Below are 26,506 nucleotides of genomic sequence, written 5' to 3' on the forward strand. Positions count from 1 at the left end.
GGAAAATTCATTAAAAAGGAAGAGAATATGGACACAGGTATTCAGTATAAAATAATTGCCTGTGAGGAATTTCAGTGTGCAATTTGAAAGAAAGACCGAACTAAAACTGCAAAGAAGTGGAAATTAGCTTAAATGTTCATAGAGGGCAGCATTTCTTAGTTTTATTGTTTTCCCAGTCATTTCTCTTCACCATTCGCGCCTATTTAATTATTTAACTCTCCTCTATTGTGTCTATATCACAAAGGAAAATTGACACAGAAAGAGGAAGTTGCTGGGTCTCTCCTTGATTTTTTTTCTTTTAATACTCTTATGAAATATGGATGCTTTCAGCTATGATTAAGATATTTATTTACTAATAATTTTCTGATTGTGTCACTATTTGGGCTAGTGACTGGTATAGGTTTAACTTACGTGAGCATTTTTTGAGTGCCTACTGTTTGTTGTATAGCTATCAGAGTGTACAATCACTTGACTGGAAAACTTGAAAACGATGAAGATGAGAAGTGTACCTGCTGGTGTTACAGGGAAGGAGACGAGTATCGGCTCACATGTGAATATTTTAATAGGTGTCAGGTGCTTTTACCTGTGATTTGCCCCTTAATCCTTATGAAAGCCCTATTAAAGAGGAACCGCTAACTCCAGTGCACATAGCAGGAGACAGGTTCGGAAAGCTAAGTTGCATGTCAAGGTCATACAGCTAGTAACTCTGAGTTGGTTTTCAGAACAAGATATGCCTGCCCCCATGCCAAGTGCACTGTTCTTTGTGCTTAAAAATGTAGTGCAACATTCGTGTTTGTAGCACAGTTTTAGAGGCCTCCAAGAGCAGTAGTATGACTGAGAAGGGAACCCCTGGAATTCTTTAGAGACGACTTTCCTGTCAGAGGAATGTGGGTTTCTTTTTAAAAACTTTTTCTGAGCCATGTTATGTTACTATTTATAGCTGCATCATGGCCTAAGGGCCTCTATAAGCCTTCTTCTCAGAGAAATGCTCTTTCAGAACATTTTTTACACTCAGCCTCAGAACACATGTACATGCCTCTATGTGAAGTCGTCGGAGAGCAAAGTTGCAGTTTCTGAAGCTCTGCTTGATGTGACTGTTATTCTCCCACACTATCTTGGTATAAAAATCAGTGCAATCATAGTCTATTGAAATTGTAAATGCTTTGTCCCTTTCCTCAGGCTCACGAGCCAGCCTGTAACAGTAGCAGCCATAGCTATAACCTTTCTCTGAAGGCTTGCTGTTGGCAGAGCCTGTGTTTTGTGACATAACATAGATTACCTCATCTCCTTTTCACAACTGTGTGAGGTAGAGATTGGGATTTGGAAGGATCAATTAAAAACAGTCATCTTCAACTTAAATTCAAACGACTTTGGAAGTGAAACAGGTATCTAACAAATGAAGATCAAAATGCCATCTTAGGTGCTAATAATACTGATAATTAGGGAATGAGGCTTAGAACTACCAGCTACGTAGGATTGCAATTCTTTCTCCATAAAAAGACATCTACTTGGTCGCAGTCCCTGGGGTCCCCAAACAACCACAGGCCTTTCTGCAAGGGCGCCTGCCCAATTTCACTTACAGCTTGAGTGCTCACTGCTAGGACGCAGATCCGAAGGGAAAAAAGGGAGGAAAATAAGGGCCTAGCTGAGCACATGCACTTGCAACTGTTCCTCCCAAACCACGAATCAGGTAATTAACTCTCCTCCTATGGAGAAAAGTAAGTGAGGAGGTAGAGCAAAGCCATCTACTGGAGCTCCTGCCATGTGCAATCAATGGAGAGGAGGTCTTTGTCCCCAGCTGTAGGTGCTCTACATGGATCTGCCCTACAGATGAGGAAACTGAAGCACTGAGACACCAAGTAAGGGCTCACAATTAGTAAGGGGCAGAGACGTCTCCATGAGGTCACTCCATAAGTGCTAGTGTCAAGATTGAACCAGGTGGGCTGGGACAGGCTCTGACTTAGTTCAGGTATAAGAAATGGAGAATTTAAAAGGGAGGGCAGATTATGAAAGGGAGATAAGGAGAACTGGTAAGAGTTGGACTCACTTGTTCTGAGAGGTGGGAGTTGTCCAAAGGACTCAAAGCATTCTGGCACGTTTAAATGGAAATGATGAAAGCATTTAAAAAAACGGTTTCCAAAAAAAATTGTTTCCAGGTACGAATAGCCAGTGCTCTTTTGGACATGTGAGCTTGAGGCACCCTGTAGGCTATTGGGAGTTTGAGTCTGTAGCTTGGGAGGCAGACCGGCCGCAGAGATGGCAGATTTGGGAGTTGTCCATTTAAAGGTACTCACTGGCTGAAACTGAAGGAGCCCCGACGTATGAGCAGCAAAAAGGAGGACAGTTTCACAGCTGAGTTTTGTATTTGAAATATGCCAAACAATTTGAGTAGATAACCTTTAGCTACTCGATCTGGTTTAAAGGCAAGGCCCAGCACTGGCTCAGGATTTGACCTCATCTTGTAACCATAGCCCTAGTGCACTACAGGGCAAGCTTACCAGTTATGCAGGCGTGGAGGGCAGTTTCCATTTGCCCCTCCACACTCACTGTCCATTCCATTTCCCCGTTCTCTGTCCTGGGAAGCTGGTGTGCGTGGGCTGCATTACGTCGGTTCATCCAGTGACAGAACTTGGAAGGCAAGGCGGGTGTGACATTGGTATCTTTATTTCCTCAGCTCTTTTACCGTCTGCTCATTGTGGATTGTCTGCTTTCCTTTACCCAAGATTTTCTACAATGACTCTGTAGGTTCCAGTAGAAGGTTCCAGTAACTGCTATCTTCCTTTGCCCCTCAGACCTAGAGGTGGTAACGACTTCCAACTGGTATTAGCCACAGGGGACTCTACTGACCTTTGTTAGACTTTATGAACACTGCTAACAGCTTTATAAATAATGTCTTTGTTGAAGTTGCCCCAATTTCCCAGTTCCTACTGGGAATTTGAATAAATAATATACCTGGTAAGCCAGGAGGAATTTATGTTCTCCAAGGCATTAGCCCCACCCTTAATCAACAGAGAGGGTCTTCTAAATCTGGATGCCTCAGACCTGGGAGCAGAGGACAGACTTGGTACAGGGCGTGCAAATCCACATGAATGTGCAACGCTGTCATTGGGCATAACATCTTACCCTGTGATCAGGATTTTTCAAATGTTTTTGAGTGCCTTCTGAACATAAAATAAAATATATTTGAAAATACCATGAAATTCCTTTTAACTGTTGTCCTTATATATTTTCTTAATGAACAGATAACTTATATTAAAAATGTAACTATTGCCATGTTTGGCTAGGGAAATATTTAAAAATGTGTAGTGCATACTTAGATGCAAAAAAGTGGGGAACTACTTCCAAGCCCTTTGTTGTTTCATTGGGTCCAAAACTAGAAGGAGGTGGAATGAAGTGGTTCAGTTCTAATCATTTCCATCAGGAGGGAGACAAAGATGACCCCCTATATTTTGAAAGAATTTTTGTAAAATCATTTCTAACTCTTTCATTTCCAGGAAGTAATTCGGGTCCCTCAGTCTTAGACTACAGAGTACACCGCATTCTCAGGCGTGGCAACACCTTGTCCTTTGTGTGACCTGCTGTGGTTCAAGCAGTGAACAGAGTCTGCAGAGCACGAAAATAAACATCTCTAAGGGCCTGTGGAATTTGATGGCCTCTGCAGTGTGGGGCAGACAGTGGGCTGAGTGCCAGGCTCTGTAGGTGAACCCTACAGCAGTCCATGTTCAGTTTTAACCATTCTGCAAAAGCAAGAAGGGATGACCAACCTGGATGCGAGATAATAGAAAATTTATCTCTTGATCTCTTTCCCCCAGTTTCTGGTGCAGAGCTCCTAAAGCCTTTGTAGATTCCTATGTAAGAGAACACTAGGAACATCTTTCATTCTAATGAGGTAACTCTGGTTAGGCTTCTGGGTGGCTCCTGGCTGGGGACTGGTCACCAAAAACACCAAGCCATGATTAGAAGGTTGGAATTTTCAGGCTTCTCCTCATCCTCCAGAGTGGGTAGAGGGACTGGGAATGGAGTTAATAATTGATGATATCTATGTGAGGAAGCCACCATAAAATCCCAGCTGGGTTCTGAGAGCTTCTGGGTCACGTGGAAGTGGGGGGAAAGTGGCTGGCCCAGAAAGGGCATGGAGACCTTGCACCCCTTCCTTTATATCTTGCCCTGTGCATCTCTTCCATCCAATGTGCATCTGTACCCTTTATCATATCCTAATAACAAACTGGTAGGCGTGAGTGAGCATCTCCCTGAGTCTAGGAGCCACTGTAGCAAATCAACTAAACCCAAGAGAGGGTCGCTAGAACCTCTGACAATCTGCGCTTGTCACTGGCATCTGCAGGCAGGAGGAAGTCCGTGGGACTGATGGAACCTGTGGGGTCTGACACTACCTCCAGGTAGATATTGTTGGAATTGAGTTGAATCCTTGGATACCGGCTGGTGTCTGAGAATGGCTTGCTGGTGTGGGGAAACACGCCTACACGGCTGGTGACCAGAAGTGTCAGAAGGGAAGTGTCTTGGGTGAGTAATGAAGGAGACCCAGGAGAGAAATACACAGTAAGGAAGAACTCTGTTTTTCCTACTCAGGAAGGAAAAAAAATATGAGTTTTTTCATTACATAGGTAGGAAGTGAAGTTCTGTTTCCAGGTTTGGCCTGTTCTGGGGTCAGGGCCTGGCCAGCCCTGGTGTACTCCGTGAAATTTGTTCACACAGGATTCTGGGAAGGCTGGTTAATCTGTTTTGACAGTGGCTAAAAAGAACAAAGAGAGGGTGGGTAATTGCTTGTTTCCATTCCTCAAGCTCTCTGCATTCCCTCCCCATGTGATCTGAGAAAGGGAGATGTCCATTAACTACCTACTTATTGAATGCCTGCTGTTCTTCTGGCTCTGTCCCAGGCCCTGAAGCAGCCAGGTGCCCTGCTCTTCAGGGGGAGCTGACACACGCTGAGCGCAGACCTGCCTGCATTCTCTTTCAAACGCCAGCGCTCCACCACATCCCTCTGTGTCTTGAAGGGTTAACTTCTAGCCAGCTGAAATATCTGACTCACTGCCCTTCCCATTTTAACAGCAAGGAGGGTAGCAGCGATTACAGAGTGTGGAAACTGTTATGGATGGGCAGGAAGCACTGTTCTGCAGAAAAAGGCTCTCTTGTCAACTAACAAAAAGGCTCTGTGAAATGCATCCCAAACCCTAAGGTTGTCTGCAGCCAAGAAGCCTTTCATAGAACATATTCTGACCTAATAATTCCATATGCTGTGAGTATGCAAAGTTAGAATTAAAGTATTCTTCAAGGCCACTGAGGTAGATGCAAAAATTTATTCACTGAACCACACAACTGTGGAGCAACCAGCTTTATATTGGGCATTGTGCCGGGCATTGGGATATTTGACTGCATATTATATATTTTGTCAGAGAAAACTACAGCTCAGGCCTATGACCTTTATCACATGTACTTCCAAACAAGAGAGAAAAGAACTCTATTACTGCAGAAAATGGTGATTGGAGGCAAGCTTATGGTTATGAACTGCACTGTCAACAAACTGTTAAACTCAAGAGTAAGCATTTTTCTGATGCTGCCTAGAATCAGTGGCTCTTTGGATTAGGAGCTGACTGGGTATGAAAGAAGCTTGCTTTCTAGGCTCTGCCTCTTATGTGAATTACAAGCCGTTACCTTTCTCTCCCTTCTGTAGACCAAATACCATATAAATCACTGCTATTTATTCTAGGTCTTGGGTAAAGTATTCCTATCCCCGAGGCTCACACAACAATGTAAAAATGTTGGCTGCTTCATTAACAAAGGTCAGCATTTCATTTTAGTGCCCAAAGGTCCCTGACTGACACCTAAAACTCTCTGGTTCAAGTCAGTAACTACTACACTGTTACCAGGGCTTATTTGTGGACTAAGCAAAGAGAAGCAGAAAGAAAAAAAAGAAAAGTGGATCACTAGGCTTTCTCCACCTAAGAACAAATTTTTTTTTCATAGTGCATGTGTAATGTCACCAAAGAACAAAAATAAATAGATTCATATGCATTGGAAGGCATCCCTCAGACCCAGAGACTCCAAGTGGAATGAACAGTTGGGTCCTTGGGCCAGCCACTGTAAAAACCCAAGAGAGGAGCTTCTTTAACTTCCTTCCCGCATTCAGTCCTTTTTGGAGCTTTTGTTTGCCCCAGGATAGAAGTCTGTAAGACTACCAGCTGGAATGCTTTGCTCTACTGCAGAAAAGCATTGGAATTCTCTCATGGCATACTTCGAACATTGCCCTTCAATGCACATGGTGTCCTCTGTGATTCCTAGTCATAGGCCAGGATGTTAAACAGGGCCTTGAGTCCTGTGTTGGGGTAGAATCAGATATATTTAATCCTTGGTAATGGGGAGTAATAAAATATCAAGTGACTGGAAAGCAAGACATCTTTCTTTCCCATAAGAGGCTTACATTTAAGCACAACATTTTGCAAATAGATGCCAGGCGCCTTTTCTACAACGTGACACTGAGCCTAACAGTGATGGCTTCTACCATAACAGAGCTTAGAGGCCAGGGGAAAGCAACAGGATGCAGTGATTAAGACACAAGCTTTTGAAGTCAGGCTGAAGTTGAATCTTGGATAGGTAGAGCATTCCTTAACCCTGTCTGTACAGTGGAAATTATAATACCTCCTTCACAGGGTTGGAATAAGGATAAAATGAGATAACATATGTATAGCTGTGAATTCAGAGCCTGGTGGATTAAATGCCCCCCAAATAGTAACTGTTGTTATTATCACTATTTTGTGGCTTACTCTCTGGCCCAGGAAATGAAGACTTGAGCCCTAAGTACTGGCAGGTACCTCTGGACAGTATGCTTGGCTCCTGGGTGTGCATCATTTAGAGGGAAGCTGGTTGGGCTAAATACTCTTCATCTTGTAGTGGTAATGGCTGGTTTTCTTGCTTTATGTCTGAAGTTTAGACCTCTCTGGTGAAGGTGGAAGTGCTTTTGTGTTTCTTTTAGTTTGAATTGCCATTTTAAAACTAGTGATGGTTATGTATGTTCTTAATTTATTTCTAATGACTTGATGGGGTTTTTTCTGGCAAAGGCAAAACTTGTTTCATTCATTTATTAGACACTGATAGAACTCTTACTCTGTACCAGGCATCGTGTGTGTGTGTTTATTGGGGTGTAGGGGTGGTGGGGAAAGTAAGAGAAAGATACAAGGATGACTGAAGGGAGTTTCTGTTCTATGGAGCTTATAGTCTAATGGTAGAGAGACAAAGAGAAATAGATAACAGCAGTGTATTTGATAAGGGCCAGGAGAGCCATGTATGGACATCTCTAAGACTCTATAAAAGGGAGAAATGACTTTGAGGGATGGGGTGGGGTGAAGACAGCTGCAGTAGAAAATGATACATGTCAGATATGGAAGAGGAAGGAAGGAATTTGAAGGTAAAGGAAACAAAGATAGTAAAGCTTGACTTTTTCACTGAGTCGCAAGAAATTTATGGCATCAAGGAAAAGGTGGGAGTCATATGTATGGACTGGAAGTGAGGCAGTTTGGCTAAGGACATGGTCATTTACATGGACTGAACACGGAGCCAGACAGTCATGAGCCAAACAGATTGTGGTTGAGAACATTGAGATTCCATTACCAGAAATGGTATTCTGCGTTTCCCTCTTGTTTCTAGAGAGACAGGGGTGAGCATGTAGATGAAAGAGCTTCAGATGGGACACTCTAAGGACTGCAAATGGTGTATCCTGAAGGAGTTCCTCCCCACTACAGAGGCGACAGTAGAGTCCACCTGGACATCTTCTCCAGTGAGTTGTGTTAGAGTTGAGACTTATTCGAATAACACAGATGTGAAAAAATACTACAGCTTCTTTGCTGCTAGAATAAATCTAAACCTCTTTGCAAGCCTCTAAGAAGGCAACAGTGGGGAGTTCATTTTGCTTTTCTGTCCTGTTTAAGAAACCTTTGCCTTTCCCCAAAGTATGAAGATTTTCTCCTACGTTTTCTTTGAGAAGTTTTATAGATGTTGTTTTTGTGTTTAGATCATTATCCATTTTAAGTTAGGTTTTGTATAGGGTGTAAAGTAAGACTTGAGATCCATTTTTTTCCATATGAATAAATGTGTACATTAGACTCTTTATTCCACTGGTCTAATATGCCAATATCACATTACCTTGAATACCTCGGTTGTAGAGTAAGTCTTGAAATCAGTTAGTGCAACTTCAAGTTTCATTCTTCTTCCTTTTAAAAATTATTTTGGGTTTTCTAGGTTCTTTGCCTTTCCATAAGAATTTTAGAATCAGTTTGTCAATTTTTATTTTAAAAAACTGGAATTTTGATTGGGATTTTATTGACACTATCTATCAACTTGGGTAGATATGATATCTTCCATGTTTTCCATAGAATGGATATGGTATCTCTCTCTTTTTTAGGCATTTATAAATTTCTCTTACCACTGTTTTATAGTTTTAATGTACAAATATTGCAAATAATGTATTAAATTTCTTCCTAGTGATTTCATGTTTTTTGATGCTACTGTAATGTAGCATTATAAAATTTCAGTTTTTGATTGTCCATCACTAACTTATAGGAATATGAATGACTATATGGGAAAAATAATAAATTCCAGTTTATTAATACATTCTGCCCTTCAAAATACACCATTCAGTAGCAATGGGTAAGTCAGAGTGGGAGAAAATATTTGTAATACAAATATCTACAAAGGACTTGTATCTACAACATACTAATAATTCTTGTATCTCAATAATAAGACAAACAACCCAATTAAAAGTGGGCATGCTATTGGAATACACTTCACAAAAGAGATACATGCATAGTTAATAATTACATGTGAAAAATATAACACCTTAGTCAGCAGGGAAAAGGGCAAGTTAAAACTACAGTGAGAATAATCCCTTACACACAGAGGCAACTTCAAATCTAATATGTTACTAGTAATAATGTATAGTCATCTTGAAAAACTGTTTAGCAGTTTCTTCTAAAGTTAAATATAAACTTATAATATGATGCAGCAATTTCATTCCTAGGTATTTACTTGAGAGAATGAAAACACATGTCCACAGAACGACTTGTACATAGATATTCACAGAAGCTTTTTTCACAATAGTCTAAATCTGGAAACAACCCTAATGTCCATCAACAGATGAATTCATAAATAAATGGTAATATACCTATAACATAGAATACTATTTAGCAGTAAAAAGGAATCAACTACAGATACACACAACAACCTGGATGAATTTCAAAACATTATCATGGGTGAAAGAGGCCAGAAGCAAAATAGTCCATATTGTGTGATTCCATTTTTATGGAATTCTTGGCTAACACAATAATCATATTGGCAGAAAGCAAATCAGGGGTGGAGTGGTGCTGAGGTTGATAGAGACTGACTACAGAGGAGCATGAGAGAATGTTCGGCTAATGAAAGTGTTCTATATCTTGATTGTGGTGGTTGTTGTTACCCGAGTGTATACATTTGTCAGAAGTCATTGAAACGCAGGCCTAAAATTGGTATGTTTCATTGTATATAAAGTATATATGTCAACCTAAAAAAGTTTCTAGCAGCCTTTGCAAGTTTAAAGTCCTCTTTCATCTTAGCTCAGTCTTTTTCAGACCAATATTCAACCAAATCCAGGGTTAATCTCCTTACAGCGGTTGTCTCTCTCCCCTGTTGTGTTTATCCCTCTCTCTCCTTTATGCCTGGTGGCTTAGGGGAGAGCTCAAGTGTCCTCCCATAATAGAAGAGGAGGTGGTTGGCAGGCAGGTCCCTGAGTTCTCATTACCCTAAGCAAAGGTTTGGCCCCTGGGCATTCTGTTGGGGAAACTTATCTTGCTGGCCTCTACATACTGGCTTCTGTGCTCAGTGTCTACCAGGTTGACGTGTCTGCGGCTGGTGGAATGTAAAGTCTGTACTCTTCACGGCCAGGATATGGGGATGCCCTGCCTTTCTTGTTACAGCTCTTCTTGAGGATCACCATGATTTCCATTTGGCTCAAGTTATTTGCCGTGGAATCCCTTTTCCCTTTGCCACAGCCCTGCCTCTTATCTCCTAGATGTCTTCCGTGTCTCTGTTGAGAGCATGGGAGAGAATCTGGATCACTCACACTCCTCTGTCACATGGCAGGTAAGCAACAGTCAGGGGACACTACCTTTGGCTTTCTCTCTGCCCAGACCCCTCATAGGCCAAGGGCACCCAGTGAAGTGTGTCTTCCCACAGTTACCCATGGGACACAGCGCACAGGCCTCCTTACTGCAGCTTCCCCTCAACTGCTCTTCACTGTACCACACACCTGCCCCTGGTCAGGACTCAAGGGAATGGGAAATGTGGTCCCTGAGAAAGCTGGATGGCTCGTCACTCTTCCTTTTAAAAAACCTTTCCCCTTCCTCTCTGGGTAGCTTCTACTTTCCTTTGCTGTGTGGTAGGAACTTCCCCCACAACACAATCCTATGATTCCTTATTTATGGGTGGATTTATTTTGGACGGGACCTATCTTCTTGTTCCGTACAGCAATAAACTTCTTAGCTTAGCCTTAATGATAGAAGCAGGCCATTGAAAGAAAATAACATAACAAAAAAGGGCAATAAATACATCAGGAGATATTTCAAAAATATTAGCTGTAGTGTAGGAATATTTTAGAAATGCCTGAAAGGAGAGAGACTGGCAAATTTCATGATTCTTAACTAATAACGAGGAAGAATTGCTTCCTCCCTCAAAGAGATATTAAGTAATGAAGAGTAGAATTAATCAGAGTTTACTAAGAGAGTGCCTAGTCTACCAGGTAATGTACATACTGGGGAAGAGATACTTAATAGTCAGTTACCTAGTTTACAGAACAAACATCAGCACTTCAACTCCCTGGATTTATAGATTAGGAAATAGTGGTAGGGAGGAAGTGATTTGCACGGGGTCATACAATTAAATAGTGTCACTTGGACTCAGTGGTCTTGATTCCCACTCCTGATATCTCTACCACACACCTTTATCTCTTTTGTGGCTGCAAATCAATTTAGAAAGTAAGGGTATTGCTAAAGGCTGGGAATAGAAGGGATGAAGGAAGGAAAGAGCAATGGAAAGACAATGCTGGGACCCTACCAAACAAGTGGTTCTGGGACCACTGCTGCCTTCCCTCCAGCTGTGTACTGCCTGTAAGAGATGTGTGGGTTTTCTATTGATAGAATGCTTTACTTTACTTAAGAGTGACACAAAAGATCTGGCCCACAAATGGAGTGCTTTACTGGAAGGTGATTGATTGTTAACAAGAAATCTTTGCAAATGATTAGATTTTTGAAAGCAAGGAGGATAAAGTGAAATTGAGAATACACCCCAGTTTGTGCTGTTAAGGAGTAATCTTTGAGGAACACCATCATATAGAGCCTCTTTTGTTCCAAAATTTTGTTAAGGCCAGAAGTGAGATGCAGAATACAATTATAGTTTAGTGGTTGGATATCAAAATAAAATAAATTGGAGGCTGAATAGCAAAATGAAAAATTGCATGATGGTAACATGCTTCCTTTACTTATAGTTTTAGGTATCCTATTAACTCAATAAAAGACTTTTTCATTATATTTACCTAATATCAGGAAGGTTAATTATTTACAAGAATGCTCAGGTTAATATTCTAGGGGAACTGCAGCATGATCCAAAGTTTCTAGGAAACCAGGTTAGCCTTGTTGAACCTGTGCACTTCTTCCAAACAAATCTTTTAAACGAGCTATTTTGAAACAAACTCCCATGAGTTGCTTTATGAGCAGCATGAACCTGCGGAGCCCTCTCCTTCAACTTTATTTTGTTGTGGTCACTCACACAAATGGGTGCTTTAGCTTTACCATTGTTTGTTGAAGGAAACACCCACTAGGAGTTTTGAAATCTGGAGGGTAAGTGGGCAAATGCACTGTCCAAAATCTGCCAGAGTCACTGACTCCATTTGTATTCCAAAGTAGTGTTTGCTTCTCTGAGCTTCAGCTTCATCATCATGAAAGGGAGAAAACAGTGCCTATCTCAGAGGCTTGTGAAGCTTAAGTACAACTACTCATGGGGAATTATTAATCATAGCATTGCATTCTGATGCTCTCAGGGAAGTCATTTCTCTCCTTCCTGGAACCCTGTGAGGATGTTCTGTGGTTTTACCCAGTTTGACTTTAACTTCCAACAGATTCTTGTTCATTACACTGTCACCACAGCCATACTTGAGAGTGTTACTCCTCCCCTAAAATTTCATATTTGGATTTATACAATTGTATTTTTTGAGAGATCCTCGCAAATCAGTTCTTGACCTAAAAAATGTGGGAATGCCACAGAGAGGCCACTCATCTCAAACAAATGAAAATGAAGTCACCTGGGGTAGCAGAGGCAAAATAAAACTTAATGGTACTTAACATTTTTTATTTTATTTTATTTTTTATTTTGTTATCATTAATCTACAATTACATGAAGAACATCATGTTTACTAGGCTCCCCCCTTCACCAAGTCCCCCCAACATACCCCTTCACAGTCACCGTCCATCTTGTGTAGTAAGATGCTGTAGAATCACTACCTGTCTTCTCTGTGTTGCACAGCCCTCCCCTTGCCCCCCCACGCACTATACATGCTAATCGTAATGCCCTCTTTCTTTTTCCCCGCCCTTATCCCTCCCTTCCCACCCATCCTTCCCAGTCCCTTTCCCTTTGGTAACTGTTAGTCCATTCTTGGGTTCTGTGATTCTGCTGCTGTTTTGTTCCTTCAGTTTTCCTTTGTCCTTATACTCCACATATGAGTGAAATCATTTGGTACTTGTCTTTCTCCGCCTGGCTTATTTCACTCTAGCTCCATCCATGTTGTTGCGAATGGTAGGATCTGTTTTTTTCTTATGGCTGAGTAATATTCCTGGTACTTAACATTTTTGTAAAGAAACAGCACATTTTATTTTGCCAGGGGCTTGCTACCTATAGTGTGTCCTCTATGGAATAATCACCTAGTTTTCATTGTGTGGTATCAATAAAGGATATTGTTATTTTTAGTCCTTTAGAAACTATACAAAGGAGATTTCTGTGCTTGTATTTCTATTGTAGGTGCAGACCTGAAATATCTACTTAAGAAAAGTATATGTAAAATTGTATTGACTTTAATTCTGAAAATGAATCATAACAATTATACCAACCCACCTATGCTCCTTTTTGCATATTCTTCCTATTTTTTGCAACAGTTAGAAGTATACAATGTTGGCAGCAGTTTCTCAAGCTTCCTCACAATCTGCACACAGCTTTGGACTTCTTTTTACTTTCACATTGCATCATAAATGTTTTACCATATTACAGCATTATCATCTTGTTTATAATTTTAAAGGATTATATGTCATTCCATTTGTTTAAGTGCAGCGTAACTCTCCAAACACTTTCCAGCTGTTGAGCACTTCCTTGGGTTAGTTATGTGTTAGATATTATTCCTAATGCAGTGTTAAATTTTTCTCATAGTGTTCATCTTCTCCTAAATTGTTTTCTTAGGAAGACTTCCCAGAAATGTTCAAAGAATATGATAACTTTCTAATTCCTGATCCATCACACTGTATTGCTCCCCAAAGCTCTGCACACAGACCACCTGTCTCAGAAGTCGTCAGTAGCGCTGGGCAGCACTAGCCAACAACAGTGCTTGTACAGGAAACATATGGGTGGATGCATTTACAGACTTCAGTTAAAAAACCCATGGGGGCAGGGATCCGGACGATGCTGCGGTTGTGGCTGCATCCAGCCCACCATCTCCTGGACTTGCCATAGGAATGAGGAGGGAGATGTCTAGGCTGGCATGTGCATACAGTGAGACAATGAATTTGACCGGATCTGTACTGTTGGAACTCAACCAGGAGTTGGGAGGGGTGCAAGTTGTAGCACTCCAAAATCTCATGACTATAGACTATCTACGGTTAAAAGAACATATGGGATGTGAACAGATCCCAGAAATGGGCTGCTTTAATTTGTCTGATGGTTCAAGTACAGTTGGACAATATCCATCATATCATAGATAAATTTTCACAAATGCCTAGGGTGCCTAAATGGTTTTCTTGGCTTCACTGGAGATGGATGGTAATTATAGATTTGCTTTGTTTATGTCACCGTATTCCTATTATGTTAATATGTGTGTGCAAATTAGTTAGTAGTTTAAAACCTATACATACTTAAGGTACTATACAAGAAGATATGTCAAAGAAATAATCAATCCTCCCATGTTTCCTTCATATGCTACATCTATAGCTTTTCTTCTTCCTTCCTAATTACAACCCTTAAATAGAATTCGTGCCTCATATCGAATTTACCGAGTATCGTAATTCCTCCAGGTGGTAAAGATACCTCGAGACAAGTGCTGGGCATAGAAGCCACAGGGCATAAATCTGCAAAGAAGTAAAAAGCTAACCTTTTCAAACAATATGGCTTCTCTCTCACTTACCAACTTTACATTTCCCTGTATGGCCCCGGAAGATGACTGGTTAGCCAGAGACAGGTAAGATTCCTCAAGGGAGGAACAACCTAAGACAGGCACAGTCGCAGGGGGGCCATCAGGTGAGAATTTGGGGATCAACAGAGGTAAGGCTCAGAACCTCACCCCCCCTGCTTTGAGAGAAATCTTCTGCATCCGTGGATGTCTTGCTGCCCTTGTCTAGCCTGGATTAATACTTAGTCCATAGGCACACACCTGATCATCTGATCATCTACATTTTCCCTCTTACAGCACTAAACTATGTTTTCTACCTTTATCTTGCATCTACCTACCACTTCAGCATTTTATTAAAAATAAAAATAATAATAATAATAGGAGAAATGTGGGATCAACATATAAATCAAGTACAAAAATCAAACGAATATTCATACTTGACCTGATTGTTTATAGGTCATAATGCATGATCAAAACCAAAAGTTTCTGTGATGAATGCCCTTGTACTGTTCACCATGTAAGAATTTATTCACTATGTAAGAATTCGTTCACCATGTAAGAACTTGTTCGTTATGCTTCAGAAGATTGGAGACTGACGAGAATTAGGCTTGAGATGGATTAATGATTGTACATTGAGCGTTGACCCCCCTATACTGAATTTTATTGTTGTTAACAACCATTTGATCAATAAATATGAGAGATGCCGTCTCAAAAAAATAAATAAATAAAAAATAAAAAATAAAAAAATAAAAATAAATAAAAATAAAAACCCGTGGGGGTTATTTTGATGGAAACAAACCTAGGAAGGACTATCCCAAGGCAGAGAGGTTTCTAAGCTCTGGCTTTTTTCCTTGGACAACTGATTCCATCATTTCATGACATCTGCCACCTAATTGTGTCTAATCAGTGAGTGATTCCATTGCAAGTATTTGCATATAGATATAGGCAGAATCTCAAATGCTACTCTTGCTTAAATTATGAGAGAGGCTGGACATGAAGCTTGCCATAAACATGACTCACATGCAGCTGTTCAATAAACTTTGATATACTGCAATGTGTACAGGCAGAAACTGAAAATCTTATTGCCTCCAGGGGCCCTGCAGGTGTTGAAGAGTGAAGCAGCCCAGGGTTGGACCATACAAGGTGTCAGAGGCAGGGGAAGGATAGGAACGTCCAAAGGAACGTGTGCCCCTTGACTCCCATTGATGGCTGTCACAAAGGAGTACTAGTTGGCATCTCTAGCACTTTTGATTTTTCAAGAGAATTTGGAAATCTGGTTTTTTAGGTGTCTTAGTCCATTTGGGCTGCTATAACAAAACTACCATAGACTGGGGGGCTTGGGCACAAACCTTTTTTTCTCATAGAGATTGGGATGTCCAAGATCAAGATACTGGTAGATTTGAAGTCAGGGGAGGGCCCGTCTCCTGGTTCCTAAATAGCAATTTATTTATTTATTTATTTTTTCTGTTCCCTCACATGGCAGAAGGGACATAGGAGCTCTCTGGGGTCTGCTTTATAAGGGCCCTTATCCCATTCCTAAGGGCAGAGTCCTCATGACCTAATCACCCCCCAAAAGCCTCCTCCTAATATCATCACCTTGTAGGTTTCAACATATGAATTTGGGAGGGACACATTTAGTCCACAGCATTAGGTAAATCTCATATTTACCTGTGTGATGGAAACATGGTAAAAACACTATAGGGCTACCTAACAAAAATGTCCTGACCCCCAATTTGCTCATTGCTGCCGGTCTGTAATCACTCTGATCAGCCACTAACTACCGTCCCGACAAGTAAGCAGAGAGGGTAGTTTTTTTTGTACAAACAAGGAAGCTGACGCTCAGAAGTTACTGTTCAACAGTTTATTGAGTGTCTGTCCCACAGAATGTACACTTCATGAAGCTAGAGCTTCTTTGTCTATTTTCTTCACTACTCTAAGCCCTGCTCCTAGAATAGTTTCTGGTGCATTTTGGACAAACAATAAAGATTTATTGAATTAATGCCTGGTGAATAAATAAAAAGAGGGTAAGTCACATGGCAAATATCTATGTTTTTGTACCAGATACTCCCTGTTTTATCTCCTTTTATGACATTCTGTCAGAGTAATACTATTCCCACTTTATAGAGGAGTAAACTGAGGCTCAGAGAGGTAAATTAAGCTGCCTGAGTTCATATAACTCATAAGAGGGAGTGTCAGAACCAGGATGCAGATTTTCCTTTGCTTGCCGGTTTTTGCTGTGTTATACTGCCGCTTTGCCACCAGAGTCATAAATATCCATCATCCCCCACCCCATCCTCCCAAATATTGGTCTATTTTTTCAGCAGATCAGTATATTACATCTCCCTAGAACAGGGATCTGCACATTTTCTCTGTAAAGGTCCAGATAGTAAATAATATTTTAGGCTCTGCTAGCCTTATGCTGTCTGTCACACCAACTCAATTACCAGTGTAGGATGAGGGCAACCAAAGACAAAATACAAATAAGAGAGTGTGGTTGTGTTCCAGGAAAATTTTATTTACTAAAGGAGGCAGCAGGCCAAATTTTGCTTGAGGGCAACAGTTTGCTGGCCCCTGCCCAATAAAACAGATAAATTACCTTATTAGAAAGGTAACAAGGTAGCTAAGTTGTACAGATGTTCAAGTTCTTTCTTAGTTCTTCGGCTTTACTTCATATTTCATAGATATATTTACTGTATACACATTAAGTGACTCCACAGTTGCAGTGGTGTGGCAGTAAATGTTTAGCAGCAGAGCCCCTAGGAGGATATAAAAAGGTTTGATCTGTAGTTTGCCGGTGTGTGATTTCTGTGGTATAGATACCGTGGCCAATTTGAGGCCACCAGTATGACTTCACTGAACCTGAGATGCAGGAGGCATCGGCTTCAGCATCCCACTGGCTGAGGGCATAGATCCACGTGGATTCTTTAGGCAGAAGTAACAGAAATTTCAACTAATTCCAACCATAAGGAAAATGTAGTGTGCTGCCTATCCAGTTAGATGGGGTGGCTCCAGAACTTGTTGATTCAGTTGCTCAGTGACACCCTTAAGGTTGCAAGTTCTTTCCTTCTTCCAGCCCTACTGTCCTTGACTTATTGACTTGGTCCTTCGGCTAGCTTCCTGCAGGGTTGGGAGGTGGCTGCCACAACTCCCTATCACATTCAGATACAAAATTTCTTCAGGAAGAAGGGGGACTTGTTTCCTCCTTGTGTCTTTTGAAAGCAAGGAAACCTTTCCCAAAGGGCTTCCCCTCATAGCTCATTGGCCATCCTGTCCCCAGTCACTGACATGGGAAAAGGAGACCAGTCAAAACCCATTCCCTGAAACAACTGATTGGGCCAGCCTCCCTTGAAGCAAATAGCTGCTGGAGAGAGAGCAGATAGATACCTGAACACAATCAGGGAGATGATAGAATGGAGGTCGAAGTGAACTGTGGATTCGGGGGAGGCAGACATCTCTGTCTGCTATAGTAGGCTGTGTCTATTAAGGCAAAAATACTAGTATGGTAGATCTTCTAAATAAGTTTTTCTTTGAGTGTTAATTTTAGGAAAGAAAGTAATTTACTATTAAAAGCACTTACCCATGACATACACTTATGTTTTGGAAGGACTTATCTTGAAGCTCAGACTCTTTCCAAAAGTTGGTTTTGCTTTGCAATCAGAGATAATTGAATCAAGTCAGTGGCATATGCATCAGGCTGCAGTTAATGTCATCCTACTGGTGTGCCATCAGTAAGAATTATATGCCTCTGATTAGACAAAAATGTAAATGAATTTATATAGAGGGAAAAGGGGATATAGTGGAAGCAGTGTAGGGAACTGGTTGGGAAAGGTGGTCCTGCAATATGACCAAGGTTCATCCCATTTCTGCTGCTTGAACATGTTAATGATAATTGGGAAAATTACTGATTCTCTCTAGCCTGAGTTAAGAACACAGCCTGGCTGACACTTTGCAGCTTTTGAGACCCTGAGCTGAGCCAAGGACCCCACTAAGCAGTGTCTGGATTTTGGCCCCATAGAAACTGTGAAATAAAGTGTTTCTTAAGGTTCTTTGCCATCTCCAACAGGTTTCTTAACTACAGTTGGGGATGAATTTCAAAGAAACTTTAAATAAGAGTTTTGACAGATGTTTTCCCTTTCATGTAGCAGAGTAGAGGTATGTGAAGTCCAGAATGGGAAAGGTACCCCTTCTCCACAGTCACCTGGGGACCTGGGCGCCTTCTGTCCTGTAGCTCTGCCAGCCCCTATGGTGATGTCCTGGGCTGTGTGGCAGAAGCAGTCTCACTTCCACGTCCGTGTTCAGGTCTGTGGGAGGGGTGGTGGTGGGAGTCCTGGAGAATCTCATGAACCTGCCTTTGAGCTCATGAACCAGAAGTGGCACAGTCTTTTCCTTGCATTCCTTTCATCTAGACTAAGTCATGTTGCCACACCTACCCTCAAGACAGGCTAGGGAGTTGGTATCAAAGTGGGCGGACATCGATTTAGCTCAAATTTGGGAGGCTCAGTTATTAAAAAGGAAAAGGAGAACCAAGGACAACTAATGGTCTTTGCCCCCATCCAGTGTTCATAGTTACAAATGATCATATCTAATAGGAAAGTAGTAATCGTTTTTATCAAGTGAAAAATGAATGTTTTGGATATGACAATAAAATATATATGTGTTCTGATGTTTGGTTTTAGATGGCCAGTAACCCCTGTACCAGGTAGCATTCTATGCCAAACTTGAATGCCAGCAGGAAGTCACTGGACAGAAGACCTCTTCCAACATCATAACTGGACAGTTGGAGTAACCTGGAAAAGAAGAAAGGGGAGTTGAAACCATGGCAAAAGTAACTAGAGCTCGGTCTACCTCCCCTCCGGATGGAGGCTGGGGCTGGATGATTGTGGCTGGCTGTTTCTTTGTTACCATCTGCACCCGGGCAGTCACCAGGTAGGTGAGATTTTCTTCTTGATTTATGAAGGTCATCTGGCTTGTCTTATTTTCTAAGTCTGTTTCATTCTCTTTCTGAACCTGTCAGTGTGAAAATACATGTGTGTATGTGTGTTGTGTGTGTGTTTCCTTTGACTGCTCAGATAATCTTTCCTTTGCAAGGAATATGATTTTCTGAGACTTAAAAGTCCTGGATAGCAGCCTCGTCTCTAATGTCTGACACATAAACCTGGAGAGTTAACACATTTTTTACATTAAATGTGGCTATTCTAGACATTTGCTTCATAAGAAGCTCAACTCAGAAAGAAAAAACATATAAGGTCAAAATAATCCTTGAAAACCTCTTGGCTCTCCAGTTAATGTGCCATTGGAAGCATAAAACCCAGAATTTAAATTCTTTTGCTTCATTTTGCATTTGACCATGGTGGTGGAAGCTGAGTTCTAGGTTGAAGGAAAGCAACAACATAAATACAGAGATTCTCTCATTCTCCCTTCTCCTTCTCTTTTTCTTTTGTGCGAGGCTGTACTATTGAATATGTTCAAGTTAAACACTGAGATGCATTTATATCATTTATATTTGGAATAAGTACATACTCGGAATCTTCATGTGCTAGCTCTTTTCTGTATGGGTGCTTTCACTCAAATAGAACGCTTTGTGTGTTGCTCTTCTCTGGGAACTCACCCTTGATAGCAAAAGAAAGTAATTTGTACTAAAAAGTTGTATTTGACGGCATCATCAATGAACACATTAAAGCCCCCGCCCCTAAACAAGTGTATAAGAGGAGAAGAAGCAGGATGTGTGTTTTTGCTACAGTAAGGTTTGGTTGATTATGTGTCATAATAAACTGTAGATTTGTTTAAAATAATATGATTGGTGTTGAGTCTGATCTTTCTCCTGTCTATATTATGGTTCTTGTGTTCTGAGTGTAAGGAAGTCATAGGGCTTAAACTCATCTCTGTCATCTTGGCTCTTGCATGGGGAAGCTTCCGTCTCCAGGATGGAGAAGTTCTGGAGGTGAGCTCAGTGCTACATAAGGAGGGCTCGTACTGGTGACTTCTGGGTAGTGGAGTCTTCACGGTGAAGTGTAGGCAGAATAGGTTTATTTAGTCCCATGTAACAGATCATGACATTGATGCTCAGAAAGGGTAAGTGACTTGCCTACATTTTTGATCTAGTCAAACAGAGCTGGACCGGAATCCTCGTCTGTTTTATTTCTCATCTTGTTCATTTGCCATTGTGTATGCATTGACTCTGGACACACACACACACAAAGAGAGAGAGAGAGAGAAACCACAATTGCTCTTTCCAACACAAACCAAGTATCCTCCTATCCTGCAGTTTCTCATACATACACCACACTTCTGACTGCTCCTCCATACACATATATACATTTGTACACAGTCACACACATATCTTCCATCAGTGCTGTTTCATTTATCTTCTGTTCTGCTGTAAGATTAGGGGATTAGAGGAAGTTCCGAAGCATCTGTGGCCAGTTCCTTGTTCCCCACAGCACTCTGAAGCTGTCCTTTAGAACAATGTAGTATTTACAAGACTTAGGTCTTTAAAAATTTGCCTTAGTTATAAGAAACATTGTCTTAAGGTAATAGAGCTGTCATGTCAGTGATGAGAAGACAGGGTGCCAAGGGGACAGTTATTTATAAATTCTTCTTACCGAGGCCCCCTACCCTCCCTGTCCTGTCAGTGACTAGCCATGAGTGATGTTACCCCCAATTCACGTACAGTCAACTGCACATTAAGGCTCGGAGAGATGGTTCACATGGCTTCACTGAGTATTGTCCTCTGGAACCCTGAAAGTAACTTGGGATAAGTGTCTGTAGAAAATTGAAGACTTACATCAGGGACACTAATTTATTGATGGTCTCTAATGCTTATTAGCATCTTAGGTGGCTTGCATTGTTTAGCGGGACATACTGAATCTCCATTTTTCTCAGTCACAGGGGAATTTCCAGCAGACCCCATGACTATCTTGAAGGTCTGAAGGTCTTGCATATTTTCTTTAAGGTTGTACCCTGAAGTTTTCATCTTCAGTTCAATGGAAATCAATTCCAGTAATATACACCATGCATTCCTTGAAGACAAGGTTCTGTGCTAGGTGTTTCCAAAACACAGAGATGTTGGGACACTACCTGATAGCCCCAGGCATAAATAACTGAAATACTAATTAAAATGTGCTACATATACATTAGGTAAAATAACACTGATGAGAGAGGGGTTAATTCTGACCTAGGAGTTCAGCGAAGGCTTTCTAGAGAAGTTGTCCCTGGAGTGAGGTCTTGAGTAATGGGAAGTATTTGGCCAGGAAGAAATGAAAGTGAAAGAAATCCAAGCTGCATGCCCTTCATCTGCTGCTCACTTTATGGAGACAGTGGGCAGCTTCTATTCCTGAACTGCCAAGGGCTTAGTCAGAAACCAGAATAGGGTTGTGTCTGGTATCAAAGTCTGTTATCTGAGGCAACTGGGAGAGGCCAAGAGGAGGTTATGTGAGCAGAACGTGTGGAGGAGAAATGTGTGATGAGGCAGCCGTCATCTAACTGTCCTGAGCCAGGGGAACTTGAGGAGGGGCCCAGGAAAGCAGCCTCCAGGGCGATCTGTCAATTCAGAGGATCAATGCCTATTGGAAATTAACTCTTTTCTTTTTAATTTGACAAATATACTTAAAAGTTAAACCATACATCCAGATGGCAAAAATTCAAACAACATGGAGATATATAAAATAGTCTTTCTCCTGAATTCCTGTTTCATTGTCTGAAGTTAATTTTGTTCAAGTTTCTTGAGGTCTGTCCAAAATAATTTTTAAGAAATTTTATGTGCATATATAAATGATATTCTTTTCATTTATGCCAATAGGATCATACTGTACATACTATTTTGAATATATATATATTTTTTGCTTAATAATGTCTCTTGGAAATATGCCCTATCAGCACGTTTGGCTCTACCTCACTGAAGAATAACTGCTTACAATTCTACCATATGGATGTGTGCGTAACAAAAGTCACAAGAGACAAACACACAGTTATTTAACACTTCATATTGATGGACATTTAAAATGATTGTTTCCTGTTTTTTGCTTTACAAACAACACTACCGTTATGACCCAAAGCATTTTAAAATCATATTTCAGCTCTTGCCTTGTAACTGATGCTGCTGCTTTACCCATAACATTTACATAAACTTAAAGTTGTCTGGCCTCTTAAAAGAGTCATTCTTATTTATTTTACTCCCTCTGTGTTTAATGTACAATGTACATTACTTATTTTTTCTTCAACACAACTTATTACCAAACACATTATTTATATTATGCTAATAATATAATATATTATATTATTGCAAAATTGCCTGACATGCTATTCATAAATTAACAACTTGAGTTGGAGTTGATACTCGAAAAGCAACATTTGATTTAAATGTTCAAAGAAAACCCCCTGTGAGGTTTTAGCTATGACACCTATTTTTCTCTAAGGTTTCTGGGTCCAAATTAACTTAGTTGCAATAGAAGTATATGTAGAATCTTATGAAATTGGGGGGCTCTTCTAAGAACAGCTGGATTCCTGTAGACAATTGTTAGTGTTAGCTGAGCACTTACTCTGTGCTTGTTGGCATTGTTCCAAGCACTTTTCCTTGATTAAGTCATTTAATCCTTATAACAACACACAGAGGCTGGATAATGTGTCCAAAGACACAGAGTATATAAATGGCAGTGCTTCTAACTATTAGGCTACACTGCCCAGTGGATCACTTCCTGCACTGACTTACTGGATAAACTCATAAATTGAAAATAGCCTGCAAAATACCAGATGTTGTCAGCTTCCAGCTCTGCCAGGGACAGAGAAGAATTTTGTAGTAGGGGCAAGACGGGGACAGCAAGCAAGTTAGCCCCTTGAGAGAAAGTCCATTTCACAACAACTGACACTCAGGTGTTTCCACATCCTCAGGAACAGAGCCTACGGAACCCAGGAGGGTCTCGGTTGTTTGCTACAGCAGCATGATCTAATCCATGCTGGACAGTCATGTCTACCAAAATGCTTACTTTATAGATGAAGCTGAGATCCTGAGAGATTAGGAAGCTTTATCAAAACTGTCAGCTACTCAGAGTGTGAATCAGAGATCAGAACCCAGCTCTCCTAGTATCTACCAGATACACAGATACTCCACAGGATAACAAAGATAATTTCTAGAGTGAGAAGCCCATGTGCACCCAATACCACTATGTTTTCTTCAAGGTCATGCCTGTTTCAGAAGACAAAAATCAAGAAACATCACTTTGGAAAGTTCCATGGTACTTTTCCCATTTGAGAACAAATAAGCAGTACATTATTCTTCCCATATTTCACAGCAGGCCCAGTCATGCAGAAACACGTATGTGGTTATTAAAGTTTACCTCTGGCAGGCCTACTCACATGTTTTGATAAGACTCTCAGGTTTTAGTTTTGAATTTTATATAACTGAAGTTTGACTGATATGCTTAGTCAGTTCAGTTAAGAAAACCATCAAACAGAAAATAAAACAAGGTAACAAGAAAAGTCACAAGAGACAAGCAGTGTCCTCAGGGTCTGCCTCACCTGCAGAGAGCCTCCTCTCCCAAGAACACAGCCTCCCAGGGGTGCCCACATCCAGTGACTGAGGCGGTGCATAAAGGCCCAACCATTCCATTTGGGATTTGCTGAGGATTTGTCAGGCCTGCATCCCACTTCCACCTCTCCCCCCGCCTGATCCTGCTTCTGTCCCCTTCCTTCCACAAATGTTGATCCCTACTCTACGCTCTATGTGTCAAACTCTGTCCCAGCAGCTGTTGGGACTTAGAATTTGGTGCCCTGTACCATCCCCTTTCTCTTTCCTCTTGGCAGATCTGGCAATGTAATTGTGGGGCTGAGAGCAAAAGGAAAATGCAGGCCCCGCGTTCACAAGGCAAGCAAAAAATGCTGGTAAAATAGTAAATAGGAAGTTTTTTCCTTTCTTCAGTATCTCGATTTTTCATGGTGTTTTTAATTTACTAATTAAGGTTGTTCTTAGAAAAGAAAAATAGAAATGTTCAATTACTAGCACGAATTTACCATTCATCTTTATGTCCCCTAATGCCAGTTTTAAATGCAGATGTGAATATTTAACTTGAATGTGGACTCACTGAAGCTACATGATTTGTATTTTGCAGCTTGTCCATACACAAGTTACTTCATTTTTACCAGGACAGTGGAAACCCTGCACAATGGAACTCAACTGTTTTTCTTTCACTTCTTGATACACGCACATTCTATCAACATTATCTTCTGCTTATTGATGAGTGACGAAGGGAACTACAGTAGCTCTGTATTTCCCTTTCCCTCTATGTCACCATTTTTGAATAAGTGATCAGCTAATACAGAGAAGTACCATGAATGAGAAAAGATATGATAGGAATGCTTGGTCCTTTGTGTTTCTTAGAACACCATTGCTTTCATTCTGCACTGGAAGCCCGTTTGGGTTGAAAGGAAAGGAGGGCCTCCTGCAGGAGTGAGATCCTTCATCCCCCCTCCTCCCTTGCTTTCCCATTTGTAGATGTAATACACATTCCTTTACTCAGGCCAAGTCTTACTGAACTCCCACACATCACAGGTCTACCAGAATTCTGTGCTTGTGGTACATCGCAGTGCTACAAAGGAACAGAAAGGCAAAGAGTCAAAGACTCACATCGTGCGTGTATCTTCTTGGTTCACATGCATACGCCATTGTCCCATTGGACTTCACTTACAAAACACAAATTTAAAAAAAATAAGACTATTAGGGATTTTAAGAAATTTAATTTTAAGATTAGGAATATTAAGAATTTCAACTTGGTGACAGCTTTTAAACCAAGTTTTATGCTCCCAAGGGCCAGGTTCTGTGTGTGTATAGAGGTTGCACACCCATAAAGCCAGACCTGCCTAATAAAGCTGTCCTGATTATACCTGATTCTCTTCATTCTTTTTCTCCTTCTCATCCTCCTTCACACCCACAAAGCACCTGGAGAAGAGAGGGAGAGTGAAATAACTGGGCACTATGGCCTGCTGAAGTGTAATGACTTGGAAGGTAGCCCCAAGCCAAGGAGACGGATAACCTCCTATCTTATCTCCAAACCACAAGGCCTGACATTATTTGCGTAGTTGTTGTTATTATTATAATTACTATTATCAATGTGTTCTAAAAGCTTCTTACCCTGATATACCAACCTTGCTAATCTGGATGAGGTTTACTGCAGGTTGTACAGTGAATCAAACTATTGCTTCTGGATCACATGTCTTTTTTCCTACGTAATTAACTATTTTTCAACATAAAAATTACTCTGTCTCTGTATGCCTCTCTCTTACTTTCTCTCCTCTCCCTCCATGTATTTATATATATATAAATATAAATATACATATAACATATAGGTACACAAATACACAAGCAGACATGCACATATATATTTATGATTATATAAGCAATAATGTTCATTGTAAAGTAATTCAAAATGCAAAAAAAGATATATAAACATATATAATCTTATCATTCACCTATAAAAACTGGTTACTTTTGGCTTATATGCTTTTAGGCTTTTTTTATTTACATGAACTATAAAATAAGCCTTACTACATGAATTACTTTGTAACTTACTTTTTTACTTGACATTATAATGTGAATTTATTCTCAAGTCAATACAAATCAAATTGTCATTTTCAATGTCTAAAACGATTTCATTTTATTGATATGCCAAAATTTATTTAGCTAGTGTCTTATTGATGGACAAATATGTTGGTTACAATACTTGGCTATTGTTAAGTGGCTCTCAAGAATATATTCTTTTATATGTATCTATTATTATTTTTATTATCATCTCATCATTACCTTTGGTTAAATGTGGAAGTGAAATTGCTAGGTTATGTATAACAACCTCTTAGAAGTTACAGCTGTTAGTGAAAGAGTAAGATGAACAAAAATCCATGTTTTTGACCTGCTCATATTCTATAAGACCTTTTCTACAGCAGTGATCTTTGCATCCTCTTGGCTTCAGCAGCCCCTCTAGTGGATAAACATTTGCTCTTATTGTTTAGAATGTCCCCATAGTCAGCTTCTGATTTCCCACTTAGGGTCTAGCAACATACCACTGAAAACCAGTTAAAACCTATGGAGACTGGAACAGCTAATGAACCAAAACT

The 26,506-nt window shown here is 40.5% G+C and overlaps 1 protein-coding gene across 8 annotated transcripts in view; it reads left to right on the forward strand.

Moving 5' to 3' along the window:
- The window catches only part of SLC16A12 (solute carrier family 16 member 12), a 74,122-nt gene that overhangs the window by 35,203 nt on the left and 12,413 nt on the right, over window positions 1-26,506 (forward strand). For 7 of the 8 annotated variants that reach the window (XM_073240727.1, XM_073240723.1, XM_073240724.1 and 4 more), the window contains one exon: window positions 19,081-19,330. In XM_073240727.1, coding sequence (XP_073096828.1) covers window positions 19,221-19,330 — 110 coding nt within the window. In that variant the 5' untranslated portion in view covers window positions 19,081-19,220. Of the gene's footprint in view, window positions 1-7,350; window positions 7,790-19,080; window positions 19,331-26,506 lie in introns of those variants that run through there. The other variant, XM_073240728.1, reaches the window with a different exon arrangement.

Source organism: Manis javanica, chromosome 7 (genome assembly GCF_040802235.1).
Source record: "Manis javanica isolate MJ-LG chromosome 7, MJ_LKY, whole genome shotgun sequence".
NCBI lineage: Eukaryota > Metazoa > Chordata > Mammalia > Pholidota > Manidae > Manis > Manis javanica.